The sequence below is a fragment of the Triticum urartu genome, chromosome 7 (assembly GCF_003073215.2).
Source record: "Triticum urartu cultivar G1812 chromosome 7, Tu2.1, whole genome shotgun sequence".
NCBI lineage: Eukaryota > Viridiplantae > Streptophyta > Magnoliopsida > Poales > Poaceae > Triticum > Triticum urartu.
The window spans coordinates 239,055,609-239,080,532 of NC_053028.1; the positions used below are offsets into that span (position 1 = coordinate 239,055,609).

Genomic DNA, 24,924 nt, shown 5'->3' on the forward strand with positions numbered 1-24,924 from the left:
AGGGATATGCACATCCCCAATAATAAGAATATCATATTTCTTCTTGACAGTAGGAAGAGGAAATTCAAAACCTTCAAATATAATCGATGGAATTTTTCAAATAGAATTGATACTATGAACTTGAGGTTGTTTCCTCGGAAGTGTACCGTATGCTCAATACCATTAACATGAAAAGTGACATTGCCTTTAGTGCAATCAATAACAGCCCCTGCAGTATTCAAAAAGGGTCTTCCAAGAATAATAGACATACTATCGTCCTCGGGAATATCAAGAATAACGAAGTCCGTTAAAATAGTAACGTTTGCAACTACAACAGGCACGTCCTCACAAATACCGACAGGTATAGCAGTTGATTTATCAGCCATTTGCAAAGATATTTCAGTAGGTGTCAACTTATTCAAATCAAGTCTACAATATAAAGAGAGAGGCATAACACTAACACCGGCTCCAAGATCACATAAAGCAGTTTTAACATAGTTTCTTTTAATGGAGCATGGTATAGTTGGTACACCGGGATCTCCAAGTTTCTTTGGTATTCCACCCTTAAAAGTATAATTAGCAAGCATGGTGAAAATTTCAGCTTCCGGTATCTTTCTTTTATTTGTAAAAATATCTTTCATATACTTAGCATAATGATTCATTTTGAGCATATCAGTTAATTACATACGCAAAAAGATAGGTCTAATCATTTCAGCAAAGCGCTCAAAATCCTCATCATCCTTTTTCTTGGATGGTTTGGGAGGAAAAGGCATAGGTTTTTGAACCCATGGTTCTCTTTCTTTACCGTGTTTCCTAGCAACAAAGTCTGTCTTATCATAACGTTGATTCTTTGATTGTGGGTTATCAAGATCACCAGCAGGTTCAATTTCTATATCATTATCATTACTAGGTTGGGCATCATCATGAACATTATCATTAACATTATCACTAGATTCAGGCTCATTACCAGATTGTGTTTTAGCATCAGAAATAGAGATGTCATTTGGATTTTCAGGTGTTTCAATAACAGGTTCACTAGAAGCATGCAAAGTCCTATCATTTTTCTTTTTCTTCCTTTTAGAAGAACTAGGTGCATCTATATTATTTCTCTGAGAATCTTGCTCAATTCTCTTAGGATGGCCTTCGGGATACAAGGGTTCCTGAGTCATTTTACCACCTCTAGTCATAACTCTAACAATGTTATCATTATTCTTACTATTCAATTTATTGAGCAAATCATTTTGAGCTATAAGTACTTGTTCTACTTGAGTGGTAACCATAGAAGCATGTTTACTAATAAGTTTAAGTTCACCTTTGACATTAGCCATATAATCACCCAAGTGTTCAAGCATATTTGAATTATATTTCAATTGTCTACCAAAATAAGCATTAAAATCTTCTTGCTTAACCATAAATTTATCAAACTCATCTAAGCATGGGCTAGCAAACTTAGTAAATGGGATTTCAGCTTTATCATATCTATAGAGAGAATTTACCTTTATTACCTGTGTCGGGTTATCAAGACCATGAGTTTCTTCAATAGGTAAAGGATTAAGATCATATGTTTCTTCAACAGGCGGTAAATTAAGACCATGTATTTCTTCAATAGGAGGTAAATTCTTAACATCTTGAGCTTTAATACCTTTTTCTTTCATAGATTTCTTTGCCTCTTGCATATCTTCAGGACTGAGAAATAGAATACCCCTCTTCTTCGAAGTTGGTTTAGGAATAGGCTCAGGAATTGGCTCCGGAGCTGGTTCAGGAAGTGTCCAATTATTTTCATTTGTCAACATATTATTCAATAGAATTTCAGCTTCATCTGGTGTTCTTTCCCTGAAAACAGAACCAGCACAACTATCCAGGTAATCTCTGGAGGCATCGGTTAGTCCATTATAAAATATATCAAGTATTTCATTTTTCTTAAGAGGATGATCAAGCAAAGCATTAAGTAACTTGAGAAGCCTCCCCCAAGCTTGTGGGAGACTCTCTTCTTCAATTTGCACAAAATTAAATATATCCCTTGAAGCAGCTTGTTTCATATGAGTAGGGAAATATTTAGCAGAGAAGTAATAAATCATATGTTGGGGACTACGCACACAACCAGGATCAAGAGAATTAAACCATATCTTAGCATCACCCTTTAATGAGAACGGAAATATTTTAAGGATATAAAAGTAACGAGTTCTCCCATCATTAGTGAACAGGGTGGCTATATCATTTAATTTAGTAAGATGTGCCACAACAGTTTCAGATTCATAGCCATGAAAAGGATCAGATTCAACCAAAGTAATTATATCAAGATCAATAGAGAATTCATAATCCTTATCAGTAACAAAGATAGGTGAAGTAGCAAAAGCAGGGTCAGGTTTCATTCTAGCATTAAGAGATTGCTGCTTCCATTTAGCAAATAACCTCTTGGGCTCATATCTATCTTTGCAGGCTAAAATAGCTAAAGAAGTTTCTTTATCAAAAACATAACCCTCGGGAATAACAGGTGAGTCTTCATCATCACTTTCATCAATATTATCAGATTCAATATTTTAATTCTCTCTAGCCCTAGCAAGTTGTTCATCAAGAAATTCACCAAGTGGCACAGTAGTATCAAGCATAGAGGTAGTTTCATCATAAGTATCATGTATAGCAGAAGTGGCATCATCAATAACATGCGACATATCAGAACGAATAGCAGAAGCAGGTTTAGGTGTCGCAAGCTTACTCAAAACAGAAGGGGAACCAAGTGTAGAGCTAGATGGCAGTTCATTACCTCCTCTCGTAGTTGAGGGATAAATCTTAGTTCTTGGATCTTTCAAGTTCTTCATAATGATAAGCAGATATAAATCCCAAGTGACTCAAAGAATAGAGCTATACTCCCCTGCAACGACGCCAGAAAATAGTCTTGATAACCGACAAGTATAGGGGGTCGCAACAGTTTTCGAGGGTAGGGTATTCAACCCAAATTTATTGATTCGACACAAGGGGAGCCAAAGAATATTTTCAAGTATTAGCAGCTAAGTTGTCAATTCAACCACACCTGGAAACTTAATATCTGCAGCAAAGTATTTAGTAGCAAAGTAATATGATAGTAGTCGTAACGGTAGCAAAAGGCAATGATAGCAAAAGTAATGTTTTTGGTATTTTGTAGTGATGATAACAATAGCAACGGAAAAGTAAATAAGCGAAGAACAGTATATGGAAAGCTCGTAGGCAATGAATCAGTGATGGAGAATTATGCCGGATGCGGTTCATCATGTAACAATCATAACCTAGGGTGACATAGAACTAGCTCCAGTTCATCAATGTAACGTAGGCATGTATTCCGAATATAGTCATACGTGCTTATGGAAAAGAACTTGCATGACATCTTTTGTCCTACCCTCCCGTGGCAGCGGGGTCCTAATGGAAACTAAGGGATATTAAGGCCTCCTTTTAATAGAGTACCGGAACAAAGCATTAGCACATAGTGAATACATGAACTCCTCAAACTATGGTCATCACCGGTAAGTATCCCGATTATTGTCACTTCGGGGTTAATGGATCATAACACATAATAGGTGACTATAGACTTGCAAGATAGGATCAAGAACTCTCATATATTGATGAAAACATAATAGGTTCAGATCTGAAATCATGGCACTCGGGCCCTGGTGACAAGCATTAAGCATAGCAAAGTCATAGCAACATCAATCTCAGAACATAGTGGATACTAGGGATCAAACCCTAACAAAACTAACTCAATTACATGATAAATCTCATCCAACCCATCACCATCCAACAAGCCTACGATGGAATTACTCACGCACGACGGTGAGCATCATGAAATTGGTGATGGAGGATGGTTGATGATGACGATGGCGACAGATTCCCCTCTCCGGAGCCCCAAACGGACTCCAGATCAGCCCTCCCGAGAGGTTTTAGGGCTTGGCGGTGGCTCCGTATCGTAAAACGCAATGAATTCTTCTCTCTGATTTTTTTCTTTCTGAAACCAAATATATAGAGTTGGAGTTGAGGTCGAAGGAGCTCCAGGGGGCCCACGAGGTAGGGGCGTGCCCCCCACCCTCATGGACAGGTGGTGGGCCCCATGGCCTTCATCTTTTGCAAGGATTTTTTATTATTTCCGAAAAGTTGTTCCGTGAAGTTTTAGGTCATTCTGAGAACTTTTGTTTCTGCACATAAATAACACCATGGTAATTCTACTGAAAACAGCGTCAGTCCGGGTTAGTTCCATTCAAATCATGCAAGTTAGAGTCCAAACAATGGCAAAAGTGTTTGGAAAAGTAGATACGATGGAGACGTATCATACATCTAGATACATCCATACCTGCGACAAGTAATTCGGAACGGAGGGAGTACATTCAAAGTTATTAAATGTGATCTTAATAGTTGGTTCCCATCCATCCTCTAATTTTCTTAGGATAGACACTTTCTTGCTCATGTTTTTCTTCTCTAGCTTTTAGAACAGTTTCAATAGTATAAATACTTTGTTTTGCTCAATAACATTAGGAGAATCAACTATCGTTTGCAAAAGCTTAATGACTTCAATAGGAGTGCGATAATCATAAAAACAATTTCCATCCAAAATACTCAGATACACACTACCTAAAGTTTAGTCCTCTCCAAGCCCACTTTTAACAACATTAGATGACTTGTTGCGCCCTTAACACAAAAGCCAACTACAACCAAAAAGTTAAGCAAGTTATATGCCAAATACAACAAATAAGTTAAGCAAACAATATGAAACAAAGTTTTATATGATAGGTTCTTTGTCCACAAATAAGCCCTTTGCTTGGGTGGTGAACTCTAACTTTTTTCCCTTACTAGCCTTATTTATTTTGGAATTGTCAAAATAAGAAAGAGGTTGGGCGGGGCCGTGACTGCCTATTGCAACAACGTCCATGTGCCCTGGCACCCAGTGTGTGTATAGTCCGCCGGCTCGCCATGGCGTGCTCGTCTGTTTGAGCAGACCCTTGTGTCGGATGCTATCAGTCGACCGTCGTTGAGGGTGAGACAAATGCTGAGATTCAGACACTCGAGTCTCTCCTATCAAACTAATATGTCAGATGAAAGTGTTGAACTGAGAAACTTATACAACCATAGTAGATTCACGCTATCACCAGTCCCCTTGTACATATGGAGCTTCCATGACAAAATAAAAAAATCAGATGAACATCGCGCGTTGACACACATTCATAGAATGGCTCAAACTAACTATAACTAAAGGTATGGCTGCGGTGACACGACTCTTGGACCTATCATGTCCGTGGCCACAAGAGACGCCATGACCATGGCCACCGCGAAGGCCAAATGCAGGGCCACCGCCAAGGCCTTGCCCATGGTCAACTACATGACCATATCTAACACCATGGCAGAATGTGTGTAATGTAGTGTGGTTGTCATGCATGGCGTGGAAATACTCATCGATGTTGTCGTGCTAGGCCAACCATCCCTCTTCGTTGACAGCCCCGGGCACGGGAACCAAAATCTGCTCCTCCACCTTTGCTAATATATGGTCAAGCTCCTCCATGGCCAGGTCCATCTGTGCAGCCTCCTCCATGGCTTGGTCCATCTTTTCCCACAAGTTAGTGGAATCATCCGCTGGTTGTTCGTCCTAATCGTCATCCCCAAAATTGAAGATGAGGGGGGTGTTCAATTGGGTGTGCCATCGGTATAGAAGTGAATAGTGGATTGGAGAGGCATATGGCGGTGGATCGACTAAGTGCTCCACCAAGTGCTCCATTTATAGGCCACCAGCCCAACACACACGCAATTAAGGAGGTGGTTTCAAAGGTGACAAGCGGCCAGCTAGAGTCAGCCAAAGGGCGAGTCTCTTATGTGTGGGAGTTCGTGCAACTTTAAAACCCCGCCATGGAGCAAGAAGGAAGAAGGTGAAATTATGTTACACAATTGAGTCCTATAAGTACACGCCATACGTTGGCTGACATATGGGCCCACAACATACGTAAAGTCCCACCACCTTCGGAAAACCCCACTCCCCTTCTTCCTCACTCGCACTGCACCTTGCTAGACGCACCTCCTCATTCACAACTCCGCCCGGATCCCTCAGCTCGATGCCCCTCGTAGTCGATTGTCGCCGCAGGCTGCAGTCGCCGACAAACGCCACTGCCTTTCGCTTCTGCCCCTCGTTGTATCCTATCGGCACCGACTATCGCTAGCATTGCTTGCTGTTGACCCACCTCTTCCCTATTAGGTTTTCTCATGGAGAACTAGGTAAGTGAAATCCTCATCAATCTCTTATAGTTTGTAGCCCACCTTTCACTGGTAATCCCCTGACGCCAATCGTCATGCATGCATTTCTCTTAAGTATGCTTCGAGGGTTTTCATTCGTAGTGCCCAAAGTGCCAGGACACAAGAGGTCTGTATGGCCTCGGCCAAACGACCGAGCTGTTCAATCTCACCCTACCATAGGACTTCTGTAATCGCACAATATGTTCTTCAACAAGACATGGGCTAATCTTTCCTATTTACTACTAATCTGAATGTAGCAGAACTGATGCGGAGTCAAATAGTTGATGATTTGGTAAGAACTGCACAGGTCTACTTTTGGACAAATTAGGAATACTTGTTACTTTACAAATATAGTATTGCTACATTTGGATGAAAGGTGCCATGCATGATGACAAAGAGGAAAGTCTTGCTATATTAGGAAAATTATCGTTCTACTATTCTTTTAAACACGCTCGTATTTGCAAACAAATTGTTGCTACATTTTGTTTGCAATGCCATAATATCTGCATGACAAATAATGCTCATACTTGGTTCATAAATCATCTCTTATGCATAAGCATAACACATTTTTGGATAACAATTAAACTATTTGTTTATATTCATGTCCTTCCAATGGCGAAGTATCAAGTGAAAAACGCTCATTTGATGAAAATCTGGAAACTCATCACATGGGCCATCGGATCAATAAGGAGCGGCACAGATCTTAGGTGGAACCACCACCAGCCACTTAAACACGAATTAACAAATAACCCCTTCTTTTACGCACCAGCTCCTTGACGTTTCGACTATGATCGATTCGTCTTCAATCTCATCAACGGGATGGAGACTTGCCCTACGCTGGCCATGCCGGCGACCATAAACTGTCTCCCTCCGCCGGCGACGAAGAGCCCTCCGCCGGTCCTGAACTATTTCCCTCCGCCGGCCATGATCCCTGCCCCTCTGCTGGTTTTGAGTCGCCCTTTAGAAGATGCATCGACGCTGCCTCTCCAAGATCTTGCTGCACCTCCGTCCCCTACCATGCCTCAACCTCTTCTTAGCCCTGCACAAGTAAGCAACATAGTACAGCGGCATCTGCTTCATGTACTAATTGTACTCGTATGGCGTCATAGTCTTATTGCCACAACATCCTCATAGCCCTCCACCTGATGGTTCAGCTAGCACTAACTGAATCAAGGTAAAGTTGTCCTTCTTCAATTGTACTTCTGAAGCATCTGGATCGAGCTTTCTTGTTTGTTGTTTCGTCAGCTGCTGTGACTCCTGCTCGCCCAACATACACCCTTGCACTGACTTATGTGTAAACTTCCATCCAACACACACTTGCTTGTATTCAGAAAATTTTGTCTTGTACAAATTCTCAGATTACATCATTGGAGCACCGTTCAGACTAAATAAAGATAATCAACAATGCTTTCACGCTGAGTGATAACACCTCACAATATCAAAATTGCATTCAGATTTTTCGTCTCTACATCACAAGCTCGCACAACAAATCTGCTAAATTTGGTTGGAAGGAGTAATAGCCCATTCCTCACATGGGAGCTTCGGCGAGGTGGACGCCTACATTGGCGCGTTGGTAGCCCCGCTGGCTATGGCCTGATACCTTCGTAGCATCCACCCGGCGGCAGCGCCATGGTGGACGGCAGCGTCGTAGGTCGTCGCGGTGGGGGATGGCAGCGCCATCGGGCGTCGCGGTGGGGGCAGCCCCATCGTCTGTTGTCGCGGTGGGGAATGGCTCGGCTCCGTCGTAGGGGGAGGCCCCGTCGTCGGTCATCGCGGTGGGGGACGGCGGCAGCGCCATGTCTTCGCGGTAGGGAGCAGCCATGGATAAGGCGAGATAAGAAAGAAATTGTGGGAAGGAATATCCTACCCCGTGGGCAAGACAGGGGGTTATTTGAAAAGTAGCATAAGTGGCTGGTTAGCGAGCCCACCTCTCATCTGTGCCATCAGTTAAAGAGATCCAACAGCTCGGGTCGCAAGTTTCCAGATTTTCATCGAATCAGAGTTTTCACTTGATACTTCGCCCCTTCCAATAGCACACCTATTTCTTTCCTTTTGATAACATACTATTTCTCGCAAATTATGTTTTGGTATTATTTTCTGCGGTACATCCTTGCTTTGCAAGAACACCTGTACTACAAAAGTTTGGCTTTTCCATCAACGAAGACTTCATTACTAGGTCACATTGCACACAAACCATGAATATACCTTTCAAGTTTGGCTCAATAATGATGAAGAAGGTCTCCTATTTTGATGGGGACATTCGGAAAAGACCTTGCTAGGTGTTACTCATTGGAAGTCGGTACATAAATATTACATGATATAACGCAACCCGATCTTATCATCCATGTGGCCTTACCCAACAAGATCCATCCATGATTCATCCAAGTTAGTTTTCTTTCAACTTCTTGCATGTTAATCATCAGTCAGCAGTGTACCCATTGTGCCAGCTAATTAACATTTGTATTTGCAAATGGCAGCAATTTTTGATTTCCTTTTGTGGCTATGTTGCTACTTCTAACTTAATGAACGGTCAACACACACTATGTCTATTTTAACGGTCAAATGTAACATTTGGCCCTGACAGCTGTCCACCCATGTCATAATCGGGTTCAATTTGAGCCCAATTGATTACGAGTGTTTTCTGCGAAAAACTAAACAAAACGATAGGTATCGACGAAAAAGAATAAGTAGGTAGTTTTTTGAAACCCTAACCGTAATTGTCGTAGTTTTTTGCTATTTACCCGTGGTTTGCATGTGAATCGTGAATTTTGCATTCACGGAAGTATGCTTTCCTTACAAAGTTATACTACGAACTGGCACTTTCAAACAGCTACTACTTGTATTGTGACACAGATGCTGATAAGCTGCAGCATAGGCTGTTTGAAGCATAAAGTAGTTATGCATGGATGGTTATTCTTGTTGTGATACCCACTTGGAAGCTATGCTTTATCTGAACTGATGGGTAAGGTGGCATTTTTGTTCTCTGGATCTGCGAAGGTAGCACCTGGCATCTCTTTAAATACTACCTAAGAGATTTAGTTGTTCTAAGTAGAATCTGTACCATGGATGTGAGAAATTGATGCCTTTTTTTAGGCACCAACCGTCTAGTTCTACGGTAATTTTCTATTAATGAACTGAAAAGAGTTTACAATATGTACAAAACAAAAACAAAAAAGAAGGTAGGCAGAAGCCTCTATCCTCTATCTTCTATCCAATGCCAGTTTTTTCTAACATAATGGTACTAAGAGAAGGTTATGTCTTTCTTGCTATCTTGTACTTCCTCTTACTGCCGCAAAGCCAAGTTTGCAGTTTACATCCCCTGAAAGCAATGTCAGAGAACATACTCTAATAGGTTGTGCCAGAAATGGGACAGTTGAATGCTCTAATTTGAGAATGGTCCCCTTCAAAAATTTACTTTATTTGAGATTGGTCAATGTGGACTGGAATGGTCATATCATAGCCTGATGCCTCGTGGAAGTGGGTAGATAGAGCACGGGACATACATGTACAGGACACTGACTCAATGCACTTTTGGTTATGGTGATCATTATATGGAAAATGAGGATTGGTTTAGACGGACAAATGAAGTTACCTGAAATTAAGGCATACACGCCTACGAGTGTTCTTTTATAGGCTCCTAGCAGCATTTTCACTTGTGCGTGTCACTTGGATTCTTACATAAGGTATTTCTTCTCTCTTAGGCCACCCCATCCATGGGAAATGCTAAAGCAATCTCACCAAGCAACTCACTCCATTTTCTGAACCCTGCACACCATTATATATTTGATGAAGAACAGGATTGCATGCAACAAGTGACAAGGAAATCAAGAAGAGCTCAAGACCATGGAGGCACCAAGAAATCGCGGCGCGCCATGCCTGCTCCTTGTTCTGTTGGTTCTAGCTGCCCAGTGGTGCAGCGTCTCGACGGCGAGCTGCAGCTTCACCATATCCAACTACTGCACCCACACCATCTGGCCGGGGACGATGGCCGGCGCGGGCACGCCGCAGCTGCCCACGACGGGGTTCAGGCTCGACCCGGGGCAGACCGTGCGGATCCCGGCGCCGGCCGGTTGGTCCGGCCGGATATGGGCGCGCACGGGGTGCAACTTCAGCACGGACGGCTCGGGCGCGGCCGCCGGCGCGGTCGCGTGCCAGACCGGCGACTGCGGTGGTGGGCACATGGAGTGCGGCGGCACGGGCGGGAAGCCGCCAGCGACGCTCTTCGAGATCACGCTGGGGAAGGGCGGCCCCGCCGACCAGGACTTCTATGACGTGAGCCTCGTCGACGGGTACAACCTGCCCGTCGTCGCCGTCCCGCGCGCGCGGCAGGGCAGCTGCAATGCCACCGGCTGCGCCGCCGACCTCAACCTCTGTACGTGGCATATACTGTAGCATAATGGAGTATGAAACAGCTCTGCAGAATTGTATGCTCTGACACGTAAACGACAATCATGTTACTGCAGCATGTCCCAAGGAGCTGCAGGTGGCCGGCGGCAATGGCGGCGGCCCGGTGGCATGCCAGAGCGCGTGCGAGGCGTTCACGCAGGACAAGTACTGCTGCAGCGGCGCCTACGCGACGCCGGACACGTGCAGCCCGACGGCCTACTCCTCCGTCTTCAAGTCGGCGTGCCCGCGGGCCTACAGCTACGCCTACGACGACGGCAGCAGCCTCTTCACCTGCAACGCCGTCGACTACACCATCGCCTTCTGCCTCCCTCCAGCTGGGTAATCAATCAAGCTCTTTTTCAGTTCTTTTTCATTCACTTCAATAAAATGTATTGCAATTTGCAGCCAGTAATTAACTGTGATGGCTGAAATGTGCTTCCGAATTTCTGACGAACCAAGAACTGAGTAACTCACACGTGCCAAAGTTCGACAGATATGTACAGCTGAAATTGTGTGCTTTGAAATACTGTAAATTTGATGGATAACCCATGGTTCACACAGGTTGAACATGCCTGCTGATGCCAACAATGCTCCTCCTGCTGACAACAATGGTGCCGGAAGCACCTACGTGCCGCCCCCGACAGGCAACAGCGGGGCTGGAAGCATCTACCAGCCAACCCCTGCAGGTAACAGTGGCGTTGGAAGTGCCTACCAGCCACCTCCAACAGACAACAATGGCGTTGGAAGTGCCTACCAGACACCTCCGACTGGCAACAATGGCATCGGAAGCACCTACGAGACACCCTTGGCTAGCAGCAATGGCGTCGGAAGTGCCTTCCAGCCGCCCCTGACGGGCGACGACAATGGCGTGAGAAGCGCCTACCAGCCGGGGATGACCCTGTCGTCGGCGAGCACGCGATACGGTCAGCTGTGGTTTCTGATACCTGCAGCGCTCGTGTTCTTTAAATGATCATTCTCCATGAAAGGCCAGCCAGTGTTTCATGTGGAGCTGGCCTTCGAGCTTTCGAATACTTGAGGGATTGGGTGATCTTAGGCGCGGAAGAAAGAAGAGGCTCGAAGCAGAGTACATATCCAAGCAGAGATCTTGTAGGAGTTTCTGACAGATTCACAGTAGTTGCAACTTGAAACCCTTTGAAACCCTCCTGTATTCAGTAACTAGATAGCTTTCAGGAACTTTAGCACTGCCGGGTGATAAATCTTCTCCTTTTCTGTAGTATTATAAGGTAGTTTGAATTGAATAGCCCTATCTAATTCTTGAGAGAAATTTCCCATCCCAAGAAATCTGAGGATAAGAAAAGAAGAAAAAAAAGCAACTAAGGGACTCTTTGGATAGCAGAAAACTGAAAATGTGAGAAATAGAAAATAATGCATAACTGGAATGTGATGACTTATGGATTCGTACATGACTTGAAGCACAAGAAATTTTGCAATGATGCATACGAATGGATGACTAGAAAATAACACAGGAATTTCAGAGAAATGGGGAGAGTAGAAAGAGACACAGACAAAATGTATTGGACATCTCATATGAAAGACTGAATGAGACTTGAGCTCATGTCATACTGTATTTCCTATGGAATAGCGGTCACAGGATAGCTGGCCTGACCAAAATCCAGCAACCACAATTCTATGATCCGAAGGGCTCTTATAGGGAAAGAAATCATAAGGATATATCCTCTGAAGAATCAATGGAAATCCAACAATCCAAAGAAGAGTATGTAAAAAAGAATGGTCAGCTTTATTATATAAATTAACATTGTTACATGTAATGTAGTTTCATGAAGAAGGTACAATGATAGGAGCTGGACGCACTGATTTCTCTAATGGACAGCAGTCCCAGTTCCCATCCTTGTCCTGGGACAATGAGAAGTGCTTGGGCATCCACACCTCTCCCTTCTCACTCCTCTCCTTCTCAAGGCTCCTGGCCGTACCCTCGACTTTCCGCTTCGCCTCGCTAGCCTTCTCCCAGTCCTTTGCCAGGATAGCCTCGCTGACTTCGCTCCAGACGACCGCCGACTCGGTAGATGACAAGCCCTGCCAAATTATCACCATCATTCATGAATACTACCCCTGTGTTGCTTTGCAAGTTTCAGCCATGCTGAACTGAAAGTGTACTGACATGCCATACCATCAGTGATCACAACTACAGACAGTGTGAAATGTTTTATTTTTTTGAATAAACAAGACAATGCAATCTATTTTCTTCTGAGTTGCTAGAATTTCACCTCTTCGTCTTTAACCTCCGGTGTGATGAGGTTCGCGATGGAGAGGTTCGCGTCGTAGAGAACCAAGACCTCCCCACTCTCGACATCCTTGAGCGAAACAGTCCTGTCCCAGTAGCCATCGATCTCGAAGACGGCGTCCTGCGGGTTCGATGAACGGAACACCTTGCCCTTAACGCACCTCCCGTCACCTCCCATTCCCATGAAGGAGTTGCTTCTGTGGTAGCTCAATTCTGCCTCGAGACCGGAGTCCTTGCAGACGATCCTGACGGTGCCAGACCACTCGACGGAGGGCCCAGGAAGCAGCCTGATGAGAAGGTTTGGACAGCCCATCTCGTATGTCTCGTTGAACTTTGGAAGCCTGACTTGCCTCTTGCCGTGCACCGTTGCCTCTATGCTAGCACCTTCAGTGAAGCAAGTGAAAGGGGTACAGGAGTTTAGATAAGTTTGCATCCTTGCTTGAATAGCAACGTTATGCTGAAGCTTGGAAATCGTTGATCTGGTGGCCTACCATTAAATTTCGGCACTGGGTGTTGACTCCAGACAAGCTCCACGTTCCCGCCATCATCGGTAGCGTGAAGTGCAGAGACCGGGGGTTTATGACACACCTGAAAATGTTAATGTCATATGACCATTTTTTTTGAAAAGTAGTGCCATGTGATCATTCACGTTGTTGAAAAAGAGTATGTGTTTTTCAGAAAATGAGTAATTTTTGACAAGTTGGGTTGCCTGCTCAAGAAGGACATGGAGTGACCCTCTGGAGACATGGTGCGTCTCTCCGAGGACCGGGTTGTAAGGAGCGAAACCGAAGATGGGCGGCCTCGTCGTCGAGATGCTCCATGCGACGACCGCCGTAAAGCGCTCGAGGCTGTCCTTGCCTTTGCCGCATCTGCTCAGGTAGTCGTCTCCGTCGCAGTAGACTATTTCTCCGTACAACTGGAGCTGCGATTTTGGCAGGTTGAACGTAGCAGGCAGCTGGAAATGATCAGGCTCGTCAGTCATTTCATCAGTGAAGTAGTGTGCTCAAAACCTTGCGTGAAATAGTAATGCGGCGACAGTGAACATAGATCTTTTCTTTTAGGGAAGCAGAAGGACTCCGCTGTGTATTTTTTTTATTAATTTTCAAATAAATCATACAAAAGAGTAGTGTTCAACGAATAAAGAATAAGATAATAAAACAACATGTGGCACATTTAAATTGTAGAAAACTTTCTTACAAAATCATAAGAATTGTGAAGTACACCCATCAGACTTTCATGAATTTAATCTGGGAGCTAACCGACGATTTAGTGTCCCTGGAAAAGGACTAACCAAATCATTAGTAGGAGTGATCTCCACACCACTAACTAACCCCTAATAAGCTTATCTTGGCACATAAAGTGACATGACTCAATCGCTCCAATTCTTAAACCATAAGAGAAGCTTCCATGTTTAATCATGTAGAGGTCCAAGCTTTGGGGCCCCATTTGGTTTGTTTCAAATCCGCGCGAATTCGTTGAACTTGTTTTTGTTGCCTAGCTGAACCCCACCTACTCCAATCAACCAGCCCTGATTAAGTGATTATTATAGTACAGTACCCAGCCCCCTGAATTATGCCGGATTCAGGGTAGTGCCTAGTGCCCCTAATCTTGGAGTAAGTAAACTAGCAAGTGAATTCAAATTTGGCTCTCGAGATCGGAGTCTCACATCACATGCATGTGCCTTGGATGGTTGATTTTGTAGGATCAATACACACATGAGAGTGAGCAGTAGTGGTGCTTGCTTTGTTTTTACCTGGAAGTGCGAGAGATCGGCGCCCGGCCTGACGTTCCCGAAGAGGCTGAGCACCCGCTGCACAAGGTTGGCCGGCTGGAGCTCCGCCGCGAGGCCCCCTTCCAGCGACAGCGGCGCGGTGAGCACCGCCGCCGAGGCCCTGGCCGTGGCTGTCTCTGCCGCCGATGCGTCGACCTCCGATTCAACCTGCATCCAATCAATTACAAACACAGTCAGATACATGTGGGCTCCAATTATGACGCTCAAGTGCTAACTGAATAGCAGCAGCAACCGAGACATGGCGGATCGCTCGTCGTCGCCGCCGTCGCCCCATGTAGGCTCTTGCTTGTTGCATTCAGGTTTCGTTTCCTTGGAGGGGGAGGCTCCAAGAAAAGTCCGGCCCAATCGTGTTGACCGATGAACGGGAGGGAAGGAACCGAAATCAAACCCGTGTGGTTGTCACTTGTCAGGCTGGCTCTGGGAGATGGTTTCCCCTCCCTCTCATGTGTCCATCTGCCGTCGAATATGTAGTAGCTTTGGTGTGTGTTTGTGCTTTATAGTAGATACTACTGGTGCTAAACAAAGTGGAGAAAAGAAAAGGTCAGTGCCGGCTGAAGATGCTGCCGCTGCTATTGGCCGGCCAGCCGAAAGCTGGTGCTATGTGTGTGTGTGTGTGTCTTGGCGTTGCGTTTACATGGGAGTGCACGCCCCCGACGCGGCTATGAAAAGGAGACGGAACGGGACGGGGACTCCATTTCGTGGACGAGATTTGCCTGCTCCCCCAACGTGTTTCCGCATAGATGACATGATTTAATTAGAATAAGATAAGGCCCAACCCCACCCCCTTAAAATCAGAGGGGGAAAAGACAGCCGTAGGATGGAGTGGGAGTATGGATGGGAGCATGGCGAGGGAGCAGGCAAGCCGGATCCCCATTTCATGGGTGCCTCTTCCTCTTTCTTCGCCGCAAAGAAAAGGAAAGGTGGCTCTCCTCTCCTCTCCTCTCCTCTCCTCTAGCCGTCTGTTACATCGCGACCAAACGCACGAGGTTATTATCAAAGATCATTGCCCGCGGTATTGGTTTTGCCGGCGTCTATTGACTTTTTCTCTTCTGTTTTTTCAAAAGGGAAACGGATAATCACCTTTACCGCCCGGTAAAAGTACATGTGGAAGCGCAGAGGTGAAAAGGTGAATGCGGAAGGGGGGGAAGGAAATGGCACGACGGGACAAAAAGGCCAGGACGGCGGGCGGGGCCAGGGCCCAGGGGTAAAAGCATGGGCGATATTCGCTACCCTGACGTGGGCGCAGGCCACACGACCTGACGCTCGAAGCGCCGCCCCCCAATCTTCGATCGAGAGAATTTCGCGCTCTCGCCGCCGCCGCCCGCCCGGCCATGCGTTGCCGCCGGCGGAGAAGCAGTCCGACGGTGATTACGGAACTTGCTGAAAGAAAGGACGTCCAATTGAGAAAAGGACGTACCATGGTTGGTTCGCGTGAGCTCCAATCCCCGACGCGAGCCCTCCTTGATTCGATCCTCTCCCCGGCCTCGGCCTGCGGGTTGCGGATTTGCTACCCCTCGATCCTCTCGTTTTCGAGCTGGGTATGCTGGGTGCGTGGGCGGGTTGGAATGGGATCCTCGATAGGGGCGGGCGGGGAAGAAGCAAGCGGATCGCTGGATTGATCTCCTTCCTCTCTTTTTTAGCGGGAGGCTCGGTGGCGCGCGCGCCTATTTATACACGCTCTCCTTCTTTTGAGGCCGCGTGCGTGCGGTGCTCGCCGCTGCGGCCGCGCCTTCCTTCCCTGAGGCAGAGGCAGAGGCAGAGGCAGGTACGGGCCTCTATCTGAGCCGTTGCTGGCGACGGCCGCGCGCGGTGACGTCGGCCTCGCCGTGTCTCGTCGGCGTGTGCGTGTGCGTGTGAACGCTTTGCCCGTTCTCGGCACGGGCCAAAACGTTTGCGCCTTTCCGGAACAGTGCAATCGCGAGTAAAGCGCGCAGGGCTGCCCGCCTAATTTGAGATGTGGACTCTGTTTCTTGATGTAAAAGCACCTCAGATACCCTAATTTGCATGAAATGTGATGATTTAGTTTCAAACTTGTAAAATATAACTTTACCATACTCCAACTTGCACTAGATGTGATGATTTAGTCTTAAGCCTATCACAGCTTGACAAGTGGCAGCCAGATGGCTTGACCGGTCTTCGTCTGCACTTTTGCAGGAAACACCCAGTCGTCTTCTCTAATTAACCCACACTACTAGATGTTAAGGTGCAGTTAACTGAAATACTATGAAATTAGGATGTTGTCTTTTAAGTCAGCATTTTCACCACAATACTATGAAATTTAGGATGCCACAATTATCTGAAAGATGAGGCCAGCCATAAACCATTGATGGAGCTCGTCATGCACCCAACTACTACTACTTCCACAAAAGTATGCAACACCTGACCAAGATGACTGGGATAACCTACTTAAAGCATGAGTCACCAACCCATGCATGCACCTAGCGCCCACACAAGTTAGCAGCATTCATAACCATCGCAAGCTGGGGAAGACTATTGTGCCTATCCGGTGACGATGCATGCAGGCCCAAAATCACTTGGGGCATACTTTTGTCGAAGCAGTTCGCCGATCCTGTGAAAGAAATGCTTATCATCGCTCACACTGATCTGTGAATACTAAGCCTGGGGCATACTCACTGGACTGATATGTGAATGAGCTTGAAAAGAAACTTTGCTTCAGGGCAGGCGTTCGTACTACTAAGCTGAAGCCTAAAGGAAACAAAGTAACTTACGTACTTGATTGTAACCTAAGAAACAAAAGAACGGTGAAGGACTGACGACTAGCTGCTGCTAATTAGACACAAGCAACATTTTACAGCTGTTGTGCTACGTGTTACTACTGCCCATCAGTCCTTTCACAGGATCGGCGAGCTGCTCGGGTTCCTCTCCAACGGCTTGGCCTGAGCGCCCCGGCCGGAGCCGAACGTCTCCGCTGTGCCGCTGCCGGTCCGGGCCATGCCGACCGCGCGCCCATGGGCTGCATGAACACGGGGAGGCCCCTGCTCGTCGTTGCGCCGGTGGGGCTCATCCCGAGCCCCAGGAAGTCCAGCGTGGCCGGCTTGGCACTGAACAGTGATGGCTGGCCCATCATGAGCTCCGGCAACCCCATTGGACCGTCGGTAGAGTCGTATGGTAACCCAAGGCCCAGCCAGGCCGACATCATCGGAGCTGGCTCGGGCTCCAACCGCGGCGGCCATTGCTGCAGCGACCCTTCCGGGAACTGCATTTGCATGGGCTCCTGGTGGTGGTGGTGCTGCTGTTGATGCTGACCTGACGACGTCGACGCCGGCGACGACGACAAGATGTCCAGGCCCAGTCCACGCAGGAACGAGGAGCTCGACGAGGTGGCGCCCATCCGCGCCGCCTTCTGAAGCAGCGTCGTGGCGGACATGTGCGCCGACGGCGCCGGGAGCTGTTGCTGCCTGTCAGCCGCTGGGCCCGAGAACTGGGCGGACACGGCGTCGGTCGCGAAGCACAGCGACGGGGCTTGGCGGCCAATGCGCGCTCCGGATACTGCGGCACCTGGGCCACGGAAGATGGCGCGAACATGCTGCCGAGGAGGCTCTACGACGTGGCCCAGACGCTGCTGGTGTTGGCACTGACATTGGCGCCGTTGACCGAGGGCGGGGACGGCATCAGTGGCGTCGGCGGCGTGTACTGGACGACGGGCTCAGGCGCGACAGTGCCAATCTCCCGCTCTGCATGAAGCATAAGAGTCTCAGCAAATTAGCAGCAAGATTCATATCACAGATAATAAAAGATTAACGTTAAGCGCTAAAAGCTGGTGCAATAGAGAGAGACAGGGCCAGAAAGCAACGGGAGGGGGCTGACCATCATCACGTTGCTCCTCGTGCCGCTGCGGCGCGGGCGCCGGCGCCAGCTGTGGCCCGACAAGGTGTTTCCTGCAGTTAGCTGCACCTTAACATCCAGTACCGCGGGTTAATTAAAGAAGACGGCAGGGTGTTTCCTGCAAAAGTGCGGACGAAGACCGGTCAAGCCACCTGGCTGTCACTTGTCGAGTTGTGATAGGCTTGGGACTAAATCATCACATCTAGTGCAAGTTGGGGTATGGTGGAGTTGCATTTTGCAAGTTTGGGACTAAATCATCACATTCCATGCAAGTTATGGTACTTGGGGTGCTTTTACCTCCCGTTTCTTCCTTCGCAAATTGCATAGCGCTGGAGCGTGGTTCAATCGGCCGTCGACTTCACATCATTCCACTACTAGGGAAAAGCCTATACACAGAATTTTACCAGTAGCGCTGTACAAAATCAAACGCTGCTGCTACTTAGTAGCAGCGCGCGTAAATAAACCGCGCTACTGCTATGACTTTAGCAGTAGCGCGTACTAGCGAAAAGCGCTGCTGCTACGTTTGAACTGGGCGCACATGGCTAGCCCAACCTAGCAGTAGCGTGTATAATGGCCCAGCGCTACTGCTAATCTCCTTAGCTGCAGCGCGCTTACGTGTAAAGCGCCGCTGCTAACGGAAATAAAATAAAGTGAAAAACAAGTAGAAAAGTAAATGAAAATGAAAGAAATAGAAAAAGGAGAAAGGGAAAAAAATAAAATGTAAAGAAAAATAAAAGAAAAAAAGGAAAAAAAAGGAGAAAGGAATAGCAGTAGCGGGTTTCAGTAAACGCGCTATAGCTAACTTAGCTATAGCGTGTTTCCGAAAACGCGCTACCGTTACGTTTCACTTAAACAGCGGTTTCCCCCCACCCCGCCCCCCGGCCACCAATTCTTCCCCAAATCGTCCCTCGCCCTCGCCGCCGTCTCCTCACCGCCGCCGCCCGAGGCCGCCCTCAGCCTCACCGCCGCCGCCCGAGGCCGCCCTCAGCCTCACCGCCGCCGCCCGAGGCCGCCCTCAGCCTCACCACCGCCGCCCGAGGCCGCCCTCAGCCTCACAGCCGCCTCCCAAGGCCGCCCTCCACGTCACCGTCGGCGCCCTCCACCTCACCGCCGCCCGAGCCCGCCCAGGACCGCCCTTGCCCATGCCCGAACCCGCCCTCTCCGCCCCTGCCTCCGTCACCGAGCACCTCCCCGCCACCGTCTCTCCCCTCTCTGTAAGTCCCCCACCCCTCCCCTCACTCATCTTTCTCTGTATTTTAGAGAAAAAATTAGATGTTAATTAGATGTTTTTCAGTTAGGGCACTAGAGTTTTGCTAGGTTAATTAGGTTAGTAGTGCTGCTAGTAGTATTGGTACAGTAGGTTAATTAGGTGATGTTAAATGAATAACCTAAATGAATGAAATTAGTAGTTAACTGAATTTTTTTCCTTTCATCATTATAGAGCACTAAAGTTAACTGAATTTTGTTCTATTAGTAGTTAAATGAATTTTCTTCTACACTGTTTGCACATGTGGTTGCTCGTGTATATTTGGACACTGTTTGCAGGGAATGATGCTTAGTGGCCTATGTTTTGCCGGAATGTTGATTCATTTCTTTTCTGGCAAATTTCAGGTTCTCGATTTGTCCACTTTTTGGCAAAGCTCATGCCGAAATTTTCCGCGAATTTCGGCATGACTTGTGCTACAAACTAGGACATATCGAGTGCCCGTGATTTGCCGCACCAGGAAGGAGTCAACATTCCTACAAAACAATAGGCCTTTTTTATGTCATTATTCATTTTATTAGGTCTAGAATTAATTGACTAGATTTAATCATAAGAAACATGGCTAGCAACGATGAAGGACAGGGTTCTGGTGATTGCGACGACGCCTACCGGGCAGCAGCCGAATTTTTTAGCCTTACCAATGATCAACCGATGTTATTGCTGGGCCCACCGGTGGCATCGGGGACTAAGACCGACACGCAGACCGGTGCTGAGACTGAGACCGGCGCTCAGACTCAGACCGGCGTCGAGACCGGCGCTGAGACTGAGATCGGCGCCGCCTCGGGGAGCGGAGCCGGTGTAGAACCGAAAGCAAAGAGGCAACGGGTTCCTAACAAACTCAGGACTACTAGAGTGGTGGTCACGGAGGTGGACGACGGCAATTTTGAGCCAACGGCGCCCGAGGAAGCGCGTCGATGCTACGACAATCAAATAGGCTGCATCGTACGGACAACCGCCACCATCAACGATGAGAAACTACAAAAGATAGAAAATATGAGGAGCTCCCTCCTAAAGAAGTTTCACCAGATATTCTTGTTCCCGGGCCGGAATGAGAAGGATTATAAAGATCCAGATGAGGACCCGGCAATGAAGAAGATAAACAAACACGCCATGACCAAGTTTAGCGACGCGTTGGCCGCCTGGAAAAATCGAGTGAAAGCAAGGATCATCGGCAAGAAGGAACCCTACTCCGAGATTGTAAAGGATAATCCGACAATCACGGAAGAGCAGTTTCAAATATTCAAGGAGGCTTGCGAGGCCGAAGATGCCAAAAAAAGTCTAAGTACATGAAGGGGCTTCAAGAGAGGAACATTGGGAGCCACCACCTCGGAAGCCGTGGTTACGGCGGAAAGAGGTCCAAATGGGCCAAGGAGGACGCGGAAGCCGCGAGTCTGGGCATCCCAGACCCCTTGGCGGAGTTCACCGTCCCGCAGGAGCGTGACGTCCTCAGGGCACGGCACCGTTGGGACCCAGTGAAAAAGGTTTACGAGACAACACCGGTCATTACGGAGTTCATGAGACTGCTAGTAATTTTAGTTTCTGATCAATTCGACTGCACACGTTAGTCATATTTGTAAACGATCGTTGTGCCTTTTGCATAGAGAGCAGCACAGGATTGCGGCCGAAAGCGACTCGCCGTCTGAGGCATTGGCGAGGCCCAAGTGGGACATTCCATTCAACCGGGCGTTGAACATATTGAAACAACAACCGGTGGATACTCGACCGTCGTATGGACGCGTGCACGGTGTCGGAGACGGCGCCACGTGGAAGAAGTACTACCGTGAGACCACGGAGGAGAGAAAGGAAAGACGGAGGTTAAATGAAGAAAACATCGACAAGAGGGTTGAGATTGCGGTTGAGAAGAAATCAACTGAGACAGTCGCAACAACGGTAGCTGCCGCAAAATAGGTGGCTTTAGATATTTCTAGTACCTTGGTTCCGGGCGTTTTCAATTGGACCAGGCAAAATCCAAAAAAAGATGCAGCGGATTTTCCCCTTGCTGACTTCTTGGCGGGGAGCAACTCAACTAGCGTTGCACCAGCACCTGCAGCTGCACCTGCTCCCGCATCGGCTCCCGCACCGGCTCCCGCACCGGACGTGCTAGGCGGTGCTTCGTCTTTGGCTGAGCTCGACGCCCTCACGGTATCTGTCACACCGCCCCCTTCAATATAAATGTATAATCTCCCGTTTTCGTTGCCTTTCGGATGTCTCATGTCGCAGACTTTTCTTTGCAGGCCGACGAAACCCCGTGCACCATATTGTACACCATCGGCGACCAGAAGGTGGACGTGGGGAAGGCGACGATAATGGAACCGAAGGAACCATTGTTCCACAGCCGGCCGATCCCCCCGAACGTCTTCAAGGTTTCCGTGGCTAGTGTCAAACCGGGCCACGAGAATTTGCCTCCTCCAGTACTACTAGGGGATGACGACGAGACATCGCGGCGGCTTGGTGATTGTTGCAATGCTGGGTGGGTCCTGTTGTGGCCAAAGAGTCTGCTTCGTCTGGAGGCGGCCTGGAGCACACCCACGAGCACGCAGCCTCAGCAAGGTATGAACATCAACACCCCACCTACCCAATTATCGTCGGGTGTCGGGTTGGGTGATAGCGGACGGGGTAAGGAGGAGGCTCCATTAGTCGCTGATGACGTCGCCATGGATGAGGATGAGGACGACGATGGCGCTGCTGAACAGTATGTCTATACTAGCGCTTCCTCAGGGTTTGAGCGTCATGAGTCGGTGCCTGAATTGCCGTCTCAACATATTATGGACGACCTTCCGGTAGTAAAGAAGTTTAGGAAGAGAGCGAGGAAAGGCAAAAAAGTTGTTTCTATGATCCAGCAGCCTCGGCTTCAGGACCGTATAGATATCCCCGGTGCGGATAAATGGCATATCCCCGGTCAACCAATCCTACCTGCAACAGCGCTATGGGCCAGATTCGGCGATCTAAAGAGACTTCATGACGATGTGCTGCAGGTAGAGAAAGACCTCATCGCCTCGAAAGATCCAGGATACCCACTCTACGTGGTTAACGTTCCGTGGCAAATGTCGTACGTCGACAGCTTCCCCGCGGATAAGTTCTTCCTCCGATTTGATTACATATTCGACATGTTTCTTGTGAAGAAACTGGATTTTACATTTGTCCGCCTTTATGCCTTGCACATGAACTACATCATCGGGGTTGAGCAGATATCTCATATCTGTGTCGCTGACCCGTACTACATGCACGAGGGCTTCTTGGGAGTCTGCGCAAATCACCGTGAATACGCGAGGGATTACATCGTCAGTTTCATGCTCACCAATAAGGACAAGGGGGCGATTCTCGTGCCTTATCATCCCGTGTAAGTCATCTGCGCTGCTATCCTTCCTTTGATTTCAATCATTCATTTGCACGGTGGAGGCTAATTAATTTGAGGACTTATTTTGCGCAGCGGCGGGCGCGCCTTCCTCATCATCCTCTACCCCCGATTCTCCCACGCTCTTTACTTGGACACGTCGAAAAACATTCACAAAAAGGATTACACCCACATCAAGGATGTTCTCGACAATGCTATGTATCACTACCAATCACTGGGTGGAGAGGTCAGGGACAAGAAGATGAGGGGCGGCAGGGTCACCTTCGGCCATAAGACCAACTTCTGCTGCATCCAGCAACCAGACGATTCTCTTAATGATGGATTCTATGTCCTACACCACATGCTGGAGTACAGACGGGATCACCAGAACCTTCGCATGGCACCTTCTTCCGGCGATGCCCATATTCTGCAATGGGCAAAGGACATAGGAGATATCGAGGATCATCGACTTCGAGCTGAGTTCTATAACATCCAGCGCGAACTTGCCCAAATCATCATGAAGGAGGTCGTCGGAAAAATAGGGATGTTCTACGGAGAAGGACAAATGTCGCGGGAAGACGTCCGAACATGGATAGCCTCTCAGCGTCTCGACCTGAAGCCTTTCACTAGGCTCGGGGACTATCTCCCTGACTTGGATGGATGGAACGACATGTTGGAGTGATTATCGATATATGACAATGTGTTCGTTTAGTCCATACTTTCTGTATGACAAAACTTTGAGTTATGCATGATGAAACTTTATTTGTGATGTAATTAAACTGTCCTCCTCCTCGACTAGCGAAAATCACTCTAGTTAGGGCATTTTGGGGTACGATGAACTTTGTTATTTATGCTTATGATATGTTGTTTTTATTTTTGCCAAGTCTGTCTCTTTCTGTTGCTCAACTATATATGTTGCATATCATCGACTCATGTGATGATGCAGGTGCATAGATCATAGATGGCGAAGAAGTGCTATGCCAGGAGTATATATACGACAAGTGGCCGGAGTGTCAGGCCCTTCCGGTTTCCGAGCGACAGGCAGTAATTAGTTTAGAGGTTCACGCTAATGCGAAAGAGGGATACGAACTCATGTTCTCAAAGTGATAGCTCTTCTCGCGTATATCGTTGTTTAGATGGATGACGATGTATTTGCATATCATTCGAGACTTGTATCGCTATTTTCGAGATGATGACGAGAGGCCACTTTGTGTTGGATGATGATTATGATGATGACATGATTTGATGAGACTAATTGTATGTATATGCTATGATTACATTTGTATGTGTATGATATGCTAAAGATTATTGTATAAAGCCTATTCAAATACAAAACAAATATGCAGGAAAAAAACTAATAAATAAACTAGTAGTAGCGAGGGGGGGAATTTAGCAGTAGCGCCGCATTGTCAGTAGCGCGTCCCAGCAAACAGCGCTGCAGATAATATCAGTAGCGCCCTTTCCCAAAGAGCGCTACAGCTATTCATGTATAGCAGTAGCGTGGGACAACCGGCGCTACTGCTATACGTTAGCTGTAGCGCCTTATTAGTAGCGCCGGTGCCCGCGCTACTGAGAGGCCCAAAACCCTCACTGCTGGCAGGCTTTTCCCTAGTAGTGTTCGCTGGCAATCCAACACGATTTGCTTCTTCTTCTTTTTCTGAAACAAGGCAAAATATTTGCCATTTTCATTAATTAAGAAGAGGAGTAGACATGGTTCCGCCAAGCGGGCGATTACAAATTACTCTCGCGGCATTATATTACTCAAATACTTTGCACCCGCACGAGCCCAAAGAGAGGCTTCATCCTTAATCTTGCTG

General features: G+C 47.4%; 2 protein-coding genes and 1 pseudogene across 6 annotated transcripts; 1 reads left to right on the forward strand and 2 right to left on the reverse strand.

Moving 5' to 3' along the window:
* Window positions 1-6,999: 6,999 nt before the first annotated feature.
* Window positions 7,000-12,026, forward strand: LOC125518658 (thaumatin-like protein 1b). 3 transcript variants are annotated; one of them, XM_048683481.1, is made up of 4 exons: window positions 7,000-9,905; window positions 10,020-10,594; window positions 10,686-10,947; window positions 11,170-12,026. In XM_048683481.1, exons 2-4 carry the CDS (start codon window positions 10,066-10,068, stop codon window positions 11,576-11,578), a joined length of 1,200 nt encoding a protein of 399 aa, XP_048539438.1. In that variant the 5' UTR covers window positions 7,000-9,905; window positions 10,020-10,065; the 3' UTR covers window positions 11,579-12,026. The 3 variants fall into 3 exon arrangements, with proteins under 3 accessions (XP_048539438.1, XP_048539439.1, XP_048539437.1); XM_048683482.1 differs by having other exon boundaries at window positions 7,000-7,396; window positions 9,924-10,594; XM_048683480.1 differs by having other exon boundaries at window positions 7,000-10,594.
* A 322-nt stretch (window positions 12,027-12,348) lies between these two features.
* On the reverse strand, window positions 12,349-16,369 carry LOC125518657 (oxysterol-binding protein-related protein 4C-like). Of its 3 annotated transcripts, none has more exons than XM_048683479.1 (6): window positions 16,081-16,369; window positions 14,625-14,810; window positions 13,581-13,826; window positions 13,363-13,459; window positions 12,855-13,255; window positions 12,349-12,663 (listed from the first exon to the last, which is right to left on the reverse strand). In XM_048683479.1, exons 1-6 carry the CDS (start codon window positions 16,081-16,083, stop codon window positions 12,406-12,408), a joined length of 1,191 nt encoding a protein of 396 aa, XP_048539436.1. In that variant the 5' UTR covers window positions 16,084-16,369; the 3' UTR covers window positions 12,349-12,405. The 3 variants fall into 3 exon arrangements, with proteins under 3 accessions (XP_048539436.1, XP_048539435.1, XP_048539434.1); XM_048683478.1 differs by lacking the exon at window positions 16,081-16,369 and adding an exon at window positions 14,902-15,601; XM_048683477.1 differs by lacking the exon at window positions 16,081-16,369 and adding an exon at window positions 14,896-15,598.
* Window positions 16,370-17,434: 1,065 nt separating this feature from the next.
* Window positions 17,435-24,924, reverse strand: part of LOC125518723 — a 49,190-nt pseudogene continuing 41,700 nt past the window's right edge.